This window comes from Rosa chinensis, chromosome 7, assembly GCF_002994745.2.
Source record: "Rosa chinensis cultivar Old Blush chromosome 7, RchiOBHm-V2, whole genome shotgun sequence".
Lineage (NCBI taxonomy): Eukaryota > Viridiplantae > Streptophyta > Magnoliopsida > Rosales > Rosaceae > Rosa > Rosa chinensis.
The window spans coordinates 33878552-33895922 of NC_037094.1; the positions used below are offsets into that span (position 1 = coordinate 33878552).

The window sequence follows — 17371 nt, forward strand, 5'->3', positions numbered from 1 at the left end:
TAACCTTTGCTTTGAATTTCGTTGGTTATGAACTAGTTGACATATGTGTTTGAACAAATATTAATTTCTGGAATTTTTATGATTAATTGAGAATTTTCAGATTCATATTATTGTTCTTCGAGAGTTGCTTATGTGGGTTTGTTTAATTAAATTTGCGTTATAGATAACTTTTGTATTTTAATCTTATGTGGTTGCAAACACTTAGGGTTTTGATATGAATGGTGCTAGGTTTAAGAACATGAAATCGACTTTTCGTTTTGTGTAAACTTGAATCAAAGTAGTAAAGGTTTTGTGCAAAAATCGAATTTAATTAACGAGGATTGCAATTAGGTGGACTTTTCCATACTAAGTTGTACACTTGAGTTGATAGCCTTTCTCTATGTGTAATGCGTTAAACATGACATGATTGACTAGCTTTCTAGGGTTTGATTGCATGTTTGATAGGATTAATCTAGGTGCTTTCGCTTAGGTTAATTAGCATTGAAAAGTAAAAAAATGGGAATTCATTTGCTTTCGAATGTTTCACATGATCAACTCCTTTCTCATGACTTAGATGAACAATATTAGGGTTTGAATCAATTTTAATCATATGTTTCGATTTTGATCTTTGTTCTCTCATTCCATTTGTATTTTTATGTTTTTGCATTTCAATTGTTTTGTTAACTTAGTTTTATTTTCAAAAAACCAAAAACAAAATCTCCCCTTTTCGTATATATGTATATATTTTGTTATATCTTTGTAAATATTATACTTTGTTTTAATTTTAATTGTTTAATTGTTTGATAATTACAGGTGTACCCTCAATCCCCGGAATAGAACGATCCCTATTTATTACGTACTACTAATGACATTTCAGGGTTAAATTATGCGCTTGCTCATAGCGCATCAGAGAGTGCTTCAGTTTCGCCAAAAAGGTATCGAGAAAATTGAGGTTGTTGGCTTCTGGAGGTTTGAGGAAGAGAGACTGGTTTTGGTTTTAAGGTGAGGCGCGAGCGAAGATTGATTTTGGCTGCAAGTTTTTGTTCGAGAGTGAGGAGTTATCGAGAGTGAGGAGTGAGGCGTTGTGGAGAGTGAGGAGTGCGGATTTTGGTTTTTGTTATTTTTTTTTCGCTTTAAGTGTAGGGTTTCAAGTTTGGCCATATCAATTTGGACAAGCCCTACAAGGACTCACACAACAGAAATTAAAAACAATGTGGTCTGAATGCATAAGTTTTAAATTTGGGATTTGTCTCGTGTTAACTTGACTTCTCCATTTGGGGGGTTGGAGAAAAATGGTAGTGGGAAATCTCCCTCCTTTTTGTCAAACTATTTTATCAGACCACAGTTATATTATTTTTCATCGTCTGATCAATACATGTTGGAGAAAACTTTGGGTTTCATATGAAGTATGGCACCACTAACACGATGGGAAACTTGCTGCTCAATTTTTTTGAGCATCACACAACAGTTTTTATCTTAAACGTCTTCTGAACTAATTTCTAAGTCTCTATCACACAACAGCTCTTACAAAAACGACGTCTGAAAAAAAAAATTCAATCACACGACAGAAAATTGCATACTGTCGTCTGATTCAATTTTTGTAGTAGTGTGTCACCTTCAACCAAAGCATTTGGGGGGGGGGGGATCCATTGTACTGGGGTATATTTTGGAGCCTTTACAGTCAAGGATGAAAGACCTAGCACGGCGAATAGGCCTTGCATTCTCAAAGGGTTAGAGCATGGCATAAAGTGAATGGAGGCAGATTCTTTCAAAGAAATTAGAAACCAATGCTTGAAATGTGCTAAGTTAAAAGTACCCTCATGAAATCAGATTTTGTTTCTCTCCCCCCTTGTATTTTGCAGTTTCATTAATTAAAGCTTGCATGAGGGCAGCCGCACCAGCCCGCTTTTATAAATATATATATATTTTATTTTTTTTAATAAAAAGATCTTCCTAGAGGAAAAGAAGATTAAATTAACAAAGGTTAGAAAACAGTCGAAAAACTGATAAAAATTAAGACAAACTTAACAATTAACAAAGAAAAGTCTTGATGAATGTCCAAGAAATAGCAAAAATTTGGATATAACAAAAAAAACCTTGTGTTAACAAAACTAATCTCTCCAACAAAGATAGTTTATGAGTCAAAACTTCAAGAACTTTTATTGATTAATGCGATCGAATACAATCAGAAGCTATAGCATCCAGAATACTTACTGGAGCTTGGTTTATCCATACTTGAGTAGTATTGGATTCATAAGCAATGACTGCTAACCTATGTGCCACAAAATTGGCAGTTCTAGGAGCAAGGGAGAATTTCAAATTATGCACAAACTTACTTCGAGCAGCAGGTTTGCATTTTCATTAAAGTCGCAGTCTCCCATATCAATATCTTGGATCACTCCTTGACAGTCGCTTTCAAGGCATACATTATGAAGGCCGCGCTGCTTGAGGAAGTCTAGGCCTTCTCTAATTGCTAACAGTTCCACTTGTAGTGGAGATGAGACATGCTGCACACATTTTGAAAAAGCAACTACAAATGATCCGTCACTTCATCAGATTACTCCACCAATACCTCCAAAGTCCTTTGAAGGCAAGAAAGCTCTATCAACATTGATTTTGAGCTGATTGCTAGATGGTGAAGACCAATGTTTACTTGGTTTGGCAGCTGGTTCATGCAACGAAGGCTTCTGCGCTTGTAGAAATTGTTCATACCAAGTGAACGTAGTAACAACAATTTCATGAGCATTTGCGCATGTATTGTTCCACAGCTTACTATTTCTATTTTTCCAGAGAGCCCAAAGTAGCATAAGAAGCTTCTCCCATTACTCTTTATTTAGATGATGTCCCTAGAGCAAAATCCATTCCAACAAAGACAGTTGTTAAAACATCTACTAATTTTATGCCATTAGAAAAATCTGCAAAGAATTAAAATGAAGTTGTAAATTTATAGTTGTTTTGTTGTTTCAGAGTAGCTTTTGTGTTGGTGGTAATAGTTTTCTCAGTCTCTAAAAATAACTTTCTTAGTTTCTGTGAGTAGCTTTTGTTATACTAGTTTTTAGTGTCGGTGAGAGTAGTTTTTTATGTTGGTAAGAGTAACTTTATGTTGTTGATGAGTGTATTTTTTTTTATTATTTGTGAGAGTAGCTTTTGGTGTTGAGGAGACAGTATCTTTTGTAACCTCACCGAAGGCCGCCAGAAATCTCACATGAGTAGGTTTTGTCGTTAGTGAGAATAACTTTTAGTGTTGATGACAGTACCTTTTGTGACCTTGTCGGAATTTTCCGAAAACCTCACCGGTGTTCAGCGGAAGTTGTCGGAGAGGAGAGAGAGAAAATAATTGTTGACTTTTTATTCTAGTGACATTTTTCGTAAGTATATTAATTTTTATATTAAAAATTTAACACAATTTTTAATCTAATAGCCGAAGAGGAAAAAAAAAAAAACAGAAAGATGCACGACATGTGTGATTAATAACACCACTACCCCTGATATAAAGAAGAGCTAATTTTATGTCACTTCCTTTCTTTGTTTCTGGGCAAAACTGGGACTCTCCCTCTCCGTCGTTTGAAGCTGCCCTATTTCCGTCGCAACTCCTAATTTGCTCACCAAACAACATAACCCTTTTCTTCCTTGAATTAATCTCAACACCCCATTCCTCACTGTTTGATTCTTTTCTGACTTTCAAAAGCTCCATTATATACATATGTATATATATTTTTCAAGCTTCAAGCTTCAGAATCAACTACACACTGTATACACAACCACAGGCTCCTTCATTTTCTTCAATTCGACGCAATCAGGTGCGCCCTATCTTCTTCCTTGTTTTTCACACTATTTCGCTCAATTCTTTCAATTTCTTCCGTAATCTCAACTTGCCGATTGGTTTATTCCTACTCTTCTTAGCAAAATTTGTTTCAAGTTTTCATCTTTACTGCTAATTCGCACTGTGGAGCTGTTTCTGATCTATATACATATCCCTTTACCTCATCAAGTTCGTTAATTGCTTATTGGAATCAAACTACTAGGTGTATCTCAGAGATCAAGACCCTAATTTCGATAACCTAGGGCATGACTGATTCGCTTTGGAGTGGCAAGTGGGGACCCTAATCTAAGTACTGAAAGGATATACATAACCCCATCATGGACCCGTCGATTATGAAGAAGCTCTTGGAAGACGATGAGGTTTTGTGTCTGTCTGGCTGTGTCTCTGTTTCTGCCACAGCTCTAGCTTTGGGTGCATTTGATGCTGAACTTTTTTTATTGTTTTTGTTTTTGTTTTTGGGTGAAGGATGAAACAATGCATTCGGGGGCGGATGTCGAGGCCTTTCAGGCGGCCCTGAATAGGGACATTGAAGGAGATGTGTCTGCTTCTCAGCGGTCTGATTCAGACTCTGGTATTGTTCTAAAGCGAATCTTGATTCAAGAACTACATACATGTTAATCGTAGAACTAATGCAGATTACTTGGTGAATACTTTGTTAGAATTATTTAGTTTTCAGTTATCAACTTTGGTGTTTGGTTAAATATCAGAGAGCACGAGTGGTTTGAATGGGAGTTGATTTTTGTGCTAATTCATTCGTCTCTTTTCACCATTTTCTTTATTGGTCATAAAACATCCGGGGTGGTTTGAAATGAATTTACCTTAAAATGATTTCTTCTCGAACTATGTAGTGTTTATTTCAGTTTACTTCCCAGAATGTGTGGAAAAGTTTGCAAGTTGTGGCCATAATCTCTAGTTAAATGTCTTTGGCTATTTGGGACTGGGAACCTCTAGGCAAGCAACACTTTTTTTTTTTTTTTTGGACAATGGCTATGAGATTTCCTTTGGAGAGGGAAATCTTTGTGGCATGCTGTAATCTAAAGCACGGAGCCTCTCCATTGGTTGATACTCTATTTCCACCCTGGTATTCTCCTGGCAAGAGGATATCGCTCCATAAAATCTATTTCCGATCTTTCTTTCATAGCCTTCTTTCTTGCAGATGTATATAATATAGCAATGGATTGAAGTGGTAGGCGAGCTAATTCCGTGTCCTCTGCGTCCCATGAAAATGGTTGAAATCCTACAGGGTCAAGTTCGAGCCGTTGGCAGGATATCTTAGTCCGTCCAAATAATATTCCCTGTTTACCAATTGGTTGTTGGCAACGGAAGGAGAGAGGTTTTGGGGAAGACACACGGGGTGGGGGTGAATGTTTGAAGCAATGTTTTCCAATACTCTTTAGATTATCAAGATTTTAAATTGCAACAATAATCAAGTTTACCACTGAGCTGTCTTATCCTATGGGCTGGGACTTTAGTTTAAAAAAAAAAGGAAAAAAAAAAAGAATCTAAATTATAGGAGATTCCAGAGGTATCTTCAATGACGGAACTCATAGATGGAGTCAGTTTGGTGAAACAACTAAGTTTAGATGTTAGGAGGTGGAAGCTAGAGTGTTTTTGAGGATTCTCATGGAAGTCTTTTTCAGGCATTAGTGCATATACAAATTAAAGGAAGAGTTTGTCAAAGGAGAAGACCAAATAAACTCCCCATTGGTGCGTTGTGCTTAGACTTCAAGGAGAGAAAGCTAATCATGTTTTTGTGCATTGTGCAGTGTCATAAAATTTATGGCAGAGATTGTTAGAGGGTGGGGAATCTCCAGCAGGGTGGTTTGTTCTGTTAAGCAAAAATTCTTACTGGCTTTGACAAAGGGAATAAGACTAAAGCTCTTTGGCATTGCAGTGGCTGTAATTTGGGTGATTTGGATGGAAAGGAATAGAATAAACTTTGAAAACTATAATGGTGTGGGGTGGAGGGCCTCTGGGAGAATGTTAGATTCTTGTCTGCCTTGTTGGCTTCAGTTTTGGTTGAACTTAAAGACTATTCTTTCTCCTCTGTTTTTCTAGGCTCGAAGGCTGCAGTTGTTGAATTTTATGTTTTTAGGCCTAAGGTTTATCTCTTTAGTTGTAGTATTCTTTGTTTGTGTTTTGTTTCTTGTAGTTGTGAACTTCTTGTCCAGTGCTTTTGTTTCTTGTCCTCTCGGTTCCTCTTTCAATAAAAGTTTCTTCTTATTGAAGAAAATGTGTTTTGCTTTTACTTATGCTCATACCTAGAACTCTTTGCTTATTTATATGCTGTGCAATTTAATGATGCAGCGGTTTTGTCTCAAGGAAGCAATAATACTTCTAGTCAATCATTACCACAGTTGCATACTGCTAGCCAGGATGAAAGTACTGCTGGTCAAATTCAGCATGACCAAAATATTGCACAACAGCGAGAAATGCAGTCATATGAAATGGAGTTAAAGCCACAACGTTCCGTCTCTGAGAATATGCCACAACAGAATGATGCATCGCAGGAACTTAATCATTTTACTTTGCCCCAGAAGCAACCCCACAGTGATCTTCAGCAAGGGAAAGGAGATCAAAAACCTCTCCAGACTGGAATGTTGATGTCTGGAAAAAATCCAGTGTCAACACAGGAGCAGGACTTAACTCCTAAACCAGAAAATGAATCTCAGTATGTAAAGCTTCAGAAGATGAGTAGTCAACAGGCAATGACCACGGAGCAGCCAAGCACCCCGATGAATCGCAGTAAACAAGTACCATTTGGTCTGTTACTACCTGTCTTATTGCCTCAACTTGATAAAGACAGAGCCATGCAACTTACAACTCTTTTTGGTAAACTGAAGGTGGGTCCTATATGCAAGTTCAATGTAAAGTAGTTTTGTATTTTGATAATTTTTCTGTTCTCTGAATTGTCTGCTGCTTATTCTAGAACAACGAAATCTCCAAAGATGCTTTTGTCCGACACATTAGAAGTGTTGTTGGGGACCAGATGCTCAAGATGGCAGTACATAAAGTACAGACACAGGTAAGAGAAGAAATGAAACTACTATTCTTTTCATGAATAAATAATGTTTTGATGACTTAGCTAACTATAATCATATGAAAACATGGCAGCCTGCTCTTAAACAACAGTTGATGCCTCAGGCTTCGTTGCAGCAGCAACCTCCTAGGATGCCATCTATTAGTGCAGGTGCTACCCAGTTCACTGATCCTCGTTTTGCAATTCATCAGAGAGGTGCGAACCCTTCCACAGACCCATCGCACATTCCCACAGTGCACGTGCAGACTGATTCAAGCCATTCGGCCATTGAAAACAATGCCAAAAAATTGCGGGAAGCAGAACGTCAGTCAGATTCTCATGCAATGCAAGTAAATCAGATGTCTTCTTCCAGCACAGGAGCTGCCAATCAAGAAAGGGAGCGGTCCTCGGTTGCCATGCAAGTACATAACAAGCAGCAGCAACAGCAACTGCACTACCCCCAATCATCCTTTGCCATGTATGGATCTACTGGTGGTAATTATCGTCCATATTCAGGGACAAATGTCAATACAATGCCTCTCAAACAGCAATCACATGACTCTCATTTGAGGCAAATTCCTCAACATCAAAGCATGGGCTCAGCTCAGCCAGGTGGGGTGGAAGCCCAGGGAACAAACATCATGAGTGTGCCCAAATTGGAGGGGCAAAATTCTATGAACGACCCTAGCAGACAGCAGGGTGGATCTCTTCCTCACTTCACAAATAATTCGACTTTACAACAAAATCCAGTTCCTTGGCAGTCTTCAAATAAAGAGCAGATTTCTGGCCCTTTATCATCAATGCCTTATGTAAAACAGGAACCCATTGACCAGAGTGCTGAGCAGCAGCACAAGACCCCGCTATCTAATTCTCAGCGTTTGCCTTATGCTTCTTCTGTGCAACATGAACAAGGAAATGCATCACCTGGAATTTCAATGGACGAGTCTTTAGAGAAGCAGTCTTCAAGAATGGGATTTTCAAACACAGGGCCCTCTGGGAGCATGGTGCCTTCGTCATCTACAAACACAGGGCCCTTGAATCCTGTTTCTTCTTCCACAACCACGCAAGCTGATCCTAACGTACATTCATCTTCTCATCTCTCTTCTAAATATCCATTCTTAGGTTATATTGTGGAATACCTATGTTCCATTGATGTGTTGTTGAAAAGTTCACTACTTAAGTAGTTAAGTTATATAGCACCTTTTCAATGGTGGTAAAACAGGAACTGTGTCCTGTAATATGTGTCCACTTGGTCATGAATTGCGCGATGATATGGGATATGGGTTGGGATCGGAGTGCAATTATTGTTATGAATATATAATTTGCTCATTATATTTGCTTTATCAGTAGTAATAGGTTTCAATTGTAAGAATACAATTTCACTGGGTGGCCTAGTTTCATGCTGGTTCTAGTTTTTCTGTATTTATTTTGACGTTTGTTTTTACAATTTATACTTTTGGTGTAATAAGAATATCTTTTCGCTCTACTCACAACTATTTTCTTCTCTGATTCTCCATTTTCACCAGTTAAGCTCTCGGATACCTACTGGCACTTCTCCTGCTGGGATTAATAATAGAGTAGCTGCAAAAAAGACTTCTGTTGGCCAAAAGAAGCCTAGTGAAGCACTTGGTTCTTCACCACCGCCTTCAAGGTAAAATTATTTTCTTTTATTGTATCATACTCTGGATGATTTAAAATCACATCCTCCATATAACTTTCTGTTGAATCCATTGTAACAGTAAGAAGCAAAAAGTATCTGGGGCTTTTTTGGATCAAAGCATTGAACAACTCAATGATGTCACAGCTGTTAGTGGAGTTAATCTAAGGGTACACTATCTTATCATTTTCAATCCATGCTAATGCAAAATATTATCTAATTAAGTGAACATTAGCCATAAGTAAACAAGCTCAGAACATTTTGATATTCTTGATGATATAGGAAGAGGAGGAGCAGCTGTTTTCTGGGCCCAAGGATGACGGTCGAGCTTCAGAAGCATCTCGAAGAGTTGTGCAAGAAGAAGAAGAAAGGCTGATTTTGCAGAAGGCTCCCTTGCAGAAAAAATTGGCAGAAATCAGTTAATAATCTTATTCCATATTTTATCTATTCTCATTCAGGTGTTAAGAATTGTTTTTGTCATGAAAGGAAATATCAGACACATAACGATGTATGGTATTTCTACATTTGTTCTTAACAGTGTTCAGATGTGGTTTGAAAAGTATAAGCAATGATGTGGAACGATGCTTGTCACTGGTGAGGGGCTACTTTGTACATTCATCTTTTTTGATATAAACTTGCATATATCTTATTCAAAGGCACTTGAATTTCAGTGCGTGGAGGAAAGAATGAGGGGACTGATAAATAATTTGATAAGACTGTCAAAGCAGGTTTGTTTCCAATAATTGTTTCTGAACAAGTATAAATCAATTTGAATTAAATATCTCCTGACTTCAAGTGAATCTTCTTATGCTAGCGGGTTGATGCTGAGAAACCAAAACACCACACCATCATTACCTCTGATGTTCGGCAACAAATTTTAAATCAGAACAAGAAAGCTAAGGAAGAATGGGAAAAGAAGCAAGCTGAGGCAGAAAAGGTCCGGAAGCTTAATGAAGTGAGTGTCCTTTTTTATTCCCAATTTCAGTTATGCAATCACACATGGTAACCTATCAGTGGGCTAACCATGCACGCATGCATACAGTTGAATCTTTTATCTTCATGTGCATTTAAATAAATTCAAAGTATTGATTATGACTGCCTACAGCCTGAGGTTAGCAATGGAGTTGACGGTGATAAAGACAGAGATGAAGGTCGTTCTAAATCATTCAAGGTATGTGGATTCTGCTTAGCATTATGTTTTTACTCTTGAACGGATATAACAACTGGTCTTCCAACTTTCTGGTTCTTCAGGTAAACAAAGAAGAAGATGACAAAATGAGGACAACAGCAGCAAATGTTGCTGCCCGTGCTGCTGTTGGAGGAGATGACATGTTGTCAAAATGGCAACTTATGGCTGAGCAAGCTCGCCAAAAACGTGAAGGTGGGAGTGATGTGGCATCTGGGTCTCAGCCAGGTAAAGATGTAAATCGCAAGCCTACATCAGCAGCTGGAAGAATTATGAAGGACAATCAAGAAGTAGAAAAAAGAGGGGGTGCAGCTCCTGTTTCTGCAGCTGGTAAGTGTCATTAAGGTTGATTGCTGGTCAAATCCTTTGTAGAGTGTTGTGTACTGGGTAGTGTGAAAGTAATTAAATAATAAAAAATCTTGAAAACTTTGTGAAGGAGGAACTGTATGGTTGTAGCTTATTGTGTGTACTGGGTAGTGTGGATGTAATCAAGTTATAGGAGTTTTGAAAACTTTTGGGGGAGGAGGAAATGTTGGGTTTCGGTGTACAGTCTATTGTTTGACATTAAGTGTGCACTCTTTCAAGATATACCTTTCTTCATGCAAATTTGAAGGTGGTAGTCTCTTGCATTTATGTTATGTAGTGGTATTCCATCAATAGGAAGGAAATGTTATGTAGTGTAATGTGTTTTAGAGTTACTTTAGTGTTTGCCTCGGACTTTTACCATTAAGTTTTCAGATTACAGGCACTCCATATTGTTTTGTAACTCTTACTAGTGGGCAGCTTGTTTTTACTGTGCTCTTATATTCACTTCCATAATAATAACATCTGTGTTTCTGTTATTTTTTTTTTCCTCTCGTGTTTTATTGGAAAAAGTGCCATTTTTTGCTTCTCTGCAATTTTTTGCTATTTGTACTAGTTCTCAAATTCTGAATATTTACTGTTCTCATTTGAGACATCTTGTTCAATGTTCTTGGAGTCGACTAGAAATGGTCTGATATCTTTTCATATAAATTCTTTTATTTCTCTCTGAAACTAACCTATGAAGATATACTTGAGATGGCTCGGATACAAATGGTCTTCTTTAGCCTAGTTTTTAATTTTAACGATAGGGTCGCATCTCATTTGTTTTGGTCTACAAGGGTCATGGAGGATGCCAATGGTGTTGCAACTTATGTAAGACCAAAAATCATTTGTTGCCTTCCTAATTGTATTTTTTCTCTCTTTCTTTTCATGGTTGCTAAAATTCTCCTTTGTTAGCTATACATATTCAATGTAATCCACATTCGCAATTCATAATATGGTATAACAATCATTTTTCTACTTACAATCATCTCGTGTAACGGCTTCCATGGATAAGTCTTAGTGAATAATTTTATCATCTTTGGTATGGCATTTGTTGAAGAATCATTCTATATCTTTCTCTAGTAGATGGTGATTTGTTAAATTGCGATTTTTTTCTTTCCTATAGGGACTGTTAGAAAATTTGGGAAAAACCAATTTATTGTGCCCCAGACAAGGGTGGCTCGTAGTATTTCTGTCAAGGATGTGATTTCTGTTCTGGAAAGGGAACCTCAAATGTCCAAGTCACCTCTGATATATCGCTTGTATGAGAGAAACCAATCTGACTCTGCGGGTGATTAATCCAAAACTGTGTGAAGCACGGTGCCTATGAGATCCTTAGAAAAGCTCTTTCAACCGACCTGGTCTCTCTGGCTGTACCATACGGTTCGTTTGAGTTATGATTCTTCACCTTGTTCGGTGGTTGTAATTATATTTATTTGGGTTGGGTAAGTTTGTTTATGTACGATTCTCTATTCATCCTGTTTTTGGTTTGTAAAATAGCATTGTAGCTGACCCTGAGGAGCAATAATGTTCAGCCAGAAGAGAGCAATGAAATAGCCCCACTGCATCCTTGGTCCTTGGATTATGCTGATATCTGAATATCTGAGTCTCTGATGGCATTGTAAATTACTTATTTTTTATTGAATATAGAGGAGTTTTGAGGCTGGAGGCAATGAAATACTTCATGCTTTACCACTCTGTGTAGTGCTCGTGAAATCCTATTAAGAGTTGAAAACTTCCAAAGCAATTTGTGCTCTTCTACGTATGAAGTGCTTTTACCTTTAGGGCTTTAGGTCTTGTTGGTTTGCAGATTTGAGAGCCTAACTCTTTCCTTTCCTGTGTTTGGTAAAGCATGAGGAAAGAAGTAACTTTTCTGAGGACAGAAAAAATAGGGGAAAGTGAAATTTTTAGGTGCTACAGTCAAACCAGCTTGGATATATTATTGGGCGTCAAACCAGCTGGTGATCCAAGCTTGTTTGACTGTAGCACCTAAAAATTTCTCTTTTCTAATGACTTTTCCATGCATTGAAAAAAAGAATTATGAGGATCTTAGTTTTCTATCTCTTGGGAAATGCAAAGGAAAAACTCTACTTTCTTTGAAAGGTGGTTCTAGTTGGACCTCTAAATTTACTATTTGAACCTCTCATACTTAGTACACTTCTAATTGCTTTTTAGAATACTTGAAAAGCTACGTAGATCTCTTTATTTTTATCAAAACACACCCTTAAACATGAGATACAACAGTTTGTTACTTTACTTTTTTATCTCTAGTTTCAACCATGAGATGAATAATGAATTAAAATCACATGATATTGCTCTCTTATGAGTAGGTCTATCATCCACTAAAATTAATCAGAGGGTTTGTTTTCGATCTTGATATGTTGTTGGAATTCCTTTAAATTTGCTAAAAGAAGAATTTCAAGGGTTTTGGGTTAGAAGATCGAGTAATAACTATATCATAATATTATTAATTTAGTTTAAGAAAGTTCTAAATTAGATTGTTTTGAATTTACTTTTGTATTAAATGATGAGCCATGTATAGAAATTATTATTTTTATTTAATTATTTTAGGTAAATTATAAAACTATATAGGCAATATAAGGAAATTTCAAAAAAAAAAAAAAACAATTTAATTGAATGTAATATTTGGTTGGAGGAGGTAAGAAGAGTATTTATTTATTTTTTTCATTTTTCTCTCTCTCTATTCTTATTTGTCTTTTCATATAACTTGACAAATTCTATTAATAATTAAAAAAAGTTGGAGGTCTAAATATCAAATTTAGAGGTTCAACAAAAACAACCCTTCCATAAATCAATATGAATGTGGAAGATATCTTTTGTGTTAATTACAGATCCTATGCTAACGTCTTTCTTTTTGTTTGTACATTGGTACAAATCTTATATGAACCATTGATTCAGACTAATTTTAACTCAATTTCTTGTTCTCTCTTGCCATTTAGCTAACCCCCAATGTGAACCGGTCGTCCTTCAGTAAACTAGATTATATGTTTGATATTTGGTACAGGGAATAATCACTTTGGTCACTCAACTATGATTTATTCGACACTTTGGTCACTCAAGTTTCAAATATATAACTTTGGTCACTCAAGTATTACACTGTCATTCACAAAAGTCACTTTGTTGTGAGAAAAAATGCCCCTTGGGTGACTTTTGTGAATGACAGTGTAATACTTGAGTGACCAAAATGATATGTTTGAAACTTGAGTGACCAAAGTGTCGAATGAGTCATAGTTGAGTGACCATTTGTAGACTTCTCCCTTTGGTATAATTAATACTGTGGACGCTACATACTCAAATCTCAATGACATCAAAGGATAGGTTGATAAGGGGGAGTGGAGTGGATAAAATAATATTTTCATGTAAATGCTAAATTTGATTTAGCAAGGAATGGTCTATTTTGAGATTTAAAACCCTCTCTATAGAACTTAGGAGAGAAAAGTAGATCTTAGACCAGCCTCCCCCTCCTTCTCCTAATCCCAGTGATCTAGATTTGTAGGTTTCAGGGTCGGGGGCAGTGGGTAAATTTTGAAAAGGTTTTTGTCTATTTACTCCATTTTTAGAGATTTTTTCCCACTTACCCCATTAAGTTTTTTTAATTCTCTCTTACCCAAAACACTCTAAAGAGGTCTTCCCTAATACTTCATTAAGATTTTTGTTTTGTTTTTTAATACCATTTTACCCTTACCCTTTTTTTACTTAGAGAGAGAGAGAGAGAGAGAGAGAGAGAGAAACCATGGGAGCTTCGCCGGAGTCCGGTCAACTTTCGCCGAATTCCGGTCAACGTTCGCCTGATTCTTGTCACCAGCCGCCGGATTCCGGTCAACGTTAGCCGGAGTCTGGTCACCGGCTACCGCCAACCGGAATTTGATGAAAATCTCACCGGAAAGTTTTTTTGCACCCAATAGACTTCTATAGACATCTATTGCCCCCCTAATAGAGAGGCAATAGCAGTCTATTGCCCCCCAATAGACGTGTGTTGCCCCAATAGTATATTGCCTCCTAATAGATGTCTATTGCCCCCAATAGTCGACTATCAGTCATGTATTGCCCCCCAATAGACGACTATCAGCCATGTACTGCCCCCCAATAGAACTTTTGGTAGCCGGAATAGGAACTAATCTTCCTAAAATTAGACAGATAAAAGTTTGATTAAAGAAAAAAACGAAGAAATTATATCAATTTTAAAACGTCTATTGCCTCCCAATAGATGTCTATTGCCCCCTAATAGAACTTTTGGTCACCGGAATGGGAACTAATCTCAGTAAAATTAGACAAATAAAACTTTAATTAAGCAAAAAAATAGAGGATATTACATCAATTCAAAACATCTATTGGGGCAATAGACGTATATTGCCCCCCAATAGAACTATTTTTTTCCCTTCTTTCTTTCTTTCTTTCTGGGCTTTCTGCCCATATTTTACCAAAAATAAAAATAAAAATTGGGCACCCAAAATTGATTTGCATCTCTTTCCGGTATCAGGAGCGTTCAATGCACCAACTACGGTGCCTTCTGATCCAGTACCGCCGTCGTTGTCCCTGTGACCAAGTTCGGCTCCGGCCTCCCCCGTCGAAAAAAAACACTGTGCGGCCAATCGTTCAACAATCTTCTCCGGCACCACCAACTCCACCGTGCACTCCAACTCCTCCAAATCAGACTCCTATACATTCATTCCACCACAAATCAAATTTAATCAAAGCGAAAATCCAAATCGCAGACCAGAATCAAAATCATACAAACCTAGAAATTCAAACAAATTTCCGAAAGATTAAGATATATAGAATCCTTACGAGCTTTTGATGCCAAGTCTCTTCGTCGCAACCAGAGATGAAGTGGAAGGGCGAAGCTGGCGATGAAGCTGTTGATGCAGGAGCACTGGTCCGGGTAGAGTCTCCACCTCAACTGGAGAAAAGTTCCGCCGCGTACAACCCTAGCTGCGAAGAAAGCTTCGAAACTCCTAATCTGAGTAGTGCCGGTGTCATGCTGGGGGGGGGGAGAGAGAGAGAGAGAGAGAGAGAGAGAGAGAGAGAGAGAGAGAGAGAGAGAGAGAGAGAGAGAGAGAGAGAGAGAGAGAGAGAGAGATCCGATCTGCTCTGGAGGATGAGAGAGAATGCAGATCGTGGAGAGGGGAGAGAGAGAGAGAGAGAGAGAGAGAGAGAGTAAAACTATCATTTTACTTTAAATAGTGTAAGTGGGAATAAATATTTGTTACTGGGGTAAGTGGGACAATTTTGGTTCATTTCGGTGCTTTGGGTTAAGGACCCTTTTGAAAAATTACCAAGTTTGGGCATTTCAATTGGATTTTAACCTTGTTTTTCAAAATCAAGTTGGGTATTTAAATTCTGCTAGGTTGTGTTAAATTTTATGAATACTTTTTTTTGGACGGAATAGAGACTTAGATTTAGGTTCTTTGGCATTCTTTGGCCTAAACCCTAAAAGGATATAAATGTTTTATTTTATTATTTGAAAATATCAATGATATAGCATAGCCTTGAACTAAAAGGTCTTATGTTTAAATATCATTATAGTAACATGTCGGCCCGCAATAAGTTGTGCTCAAGCTATGTTGGACATTATAAAGAGTAACTCTAACAGGTTCTCTATAATTTTTGTATTATAGGGAAGTAAAAGTCAAAACTTTAAGCAATTTTTCTTCTCTAACTCCAACAGATTCCCTATTTTACAGCAATCTCTAAAATCTCCAAATTATTCCTTAAAATTTTAGAGATTGCTGCAAATTTAGGTAATTTTATTTTTTCTTTCCTCACTTTCCCTAAAATGGGGATAGTTATAGAGAATCAGTTGGAGCAAAAAATGCTCGTTTTTTCCCAAAATAGAGAAAAAATAAAATATGAGGAAGCTGTTGGAGTTGCTCTAAGGAAAATAGATCATATGAAACAATTTAACGGTCCACGTTTTTTCTAGTTTATAAAAGAATTATGTAAAGCTTACATTATTAAAGCATTTGCAATAAAACAACACAAACTTTAAGGCAAAACCCCAACATGTTGTTGAACGAAACAGTAGTATGCTTATAGTTTAATGCTATGATGCAGCTCACTTAGCCTAAGCATCTAGGCAAGTCAAAGTGCTCATTTGTATAATTGTTTGGTTTATTTACTATAAAATCCCCATTTGATGCTTTTTGTTAGTATGATGATAATTTAAAGAATTCATGTGGAAGCCAAGTGTTTCTCCTTTAAATAGATTGTTCTTATAAAATGGTAATCATTGAGATTCTTTTCGCAGAATTCTCTAATCTTTCATAATTTTGATAAGCACACTTACCAGTAAGTAGAATTCATATCCATATTTAGTAAGCAGACTCTTGGGACATACCATATTATGATCAATCATCTCACAGTCTCATTGAGACTCTTTGTTTGAAGGAATAGTATCACTTCTCATGGTAAGAAAATTGTGATAAATTCAATCTAACATGATCTAGTTATTAAATATGTAGGCAGATAATTATAGATCAACCATTTTACATTTCAGACATATTAGTATGTGAGTTGAATTTGTATTTGAATTTATTTATTAAACACACACTTAATACATTGACACGATCGATACAATTGTCGTCCCATTGATCTTGACGAGGAAAACAAAAGAAGAAAAACAAGAATTAGACAAATTTCACCCCGTGTGAAACAGTGAAACCAACTCCTTTTACTTCAGTAAGAATGAAGTAGTTTTTATAATGATGGCACATAAAGCGCCAAATGGAAATTAGTCCTCTTTTTCATGTCTTTTTATTCGGCCAATCCATTGCTCCAAATTTGGTGAAGACAGTTACTACTCCCTCGTTGGCAAACAATAGCCAAATATTTGGTACGTACGTGGGCCATACCTGGAACTCTCTAACGGAATTTCAATTCTCAGTCAATGTGAAATTTGATTCACCAATATTACGGCATTCGGTTACTTTTTGTTTACTCTGTTGTGAAATTTTACCATTTTTGACTTCATCAGTATACTACTAAGGCCACTCTCCTTTGAAATGAGCACTAATCATCTTTTACTATTGGTAGACCACACGAGAATGTTTCTTTCCGAATGAATTATGGGAACAAAATAATCTAGTAATTTTTCGTTGAATATTCTTTATCGTAAGATTGTTACAGGAGAGACTCTCGTAACGGTACAAACTAACCAAATGTAAAATAAAAGGATAAAATCGGTGGAGAAATTAACATTGTAAGTAATTTTGGCTCTATTTTATTTATAAATAAATTGATGTAATGGAGAGACTAGAGAGGAGGAGGGGTCATGACTCATGGGGGAGCAGCAATATGCACTAATAAATAAACCTTTGCAGGTCTCGCCGGCACAAGTGTAAC

The 17371-nt window shown here is 36.9% G+C and overlaps 1 protein-coding gene across 2 annotated transcripts; it reads left to right on the forward strand.

The window, feature by feature from the left end:
- Positions 1-3496: 3496 nt before the first annotated feature.
- Positions 3497-11704, forward strand: LOC112176817 (transcription initiation factor TFIID subunit 4b). Of its 2 annotated transcripts, XR_002927121.2 has the most exons (16): positions 3497-3779; positions 4005-4161; positions 4268-4373; positions 6110-6645; positions 6732-6827; positions 6917-7900; positions 8348-8472; positions 8561-8648; positions 8761-8896; positions 9017-9072; positions 9150-9206; positions 9293-9433; positions 9584-9649; positions 9730-9994; positions 11136-11392; positions 11510-11704. XR_002927121.2 is itself a non-coding variant. In XM_024314906.2 (15 exons), the coding sequence occupies exons 2-15, from the start codon at positions 4120-4122 to the stop codon at positions 11306-11308; spliced, it is 2871 nt and encodes a 956-aa protein (XP_024170674.1). In that variant the 5' UTR covers positions 3497-3779; positions 4005-4119; the 3' UTR covers positions 11309-11704. The 2 variants fall into 2 exon arrangements, 1 of the variants encoding a protein (XP_024170674.1); XM_024314906.2 differs by having other exon boundaries at positions 11136-11704.
- Positions 11705-17371: the final 5667 nt, after the last annotated feature.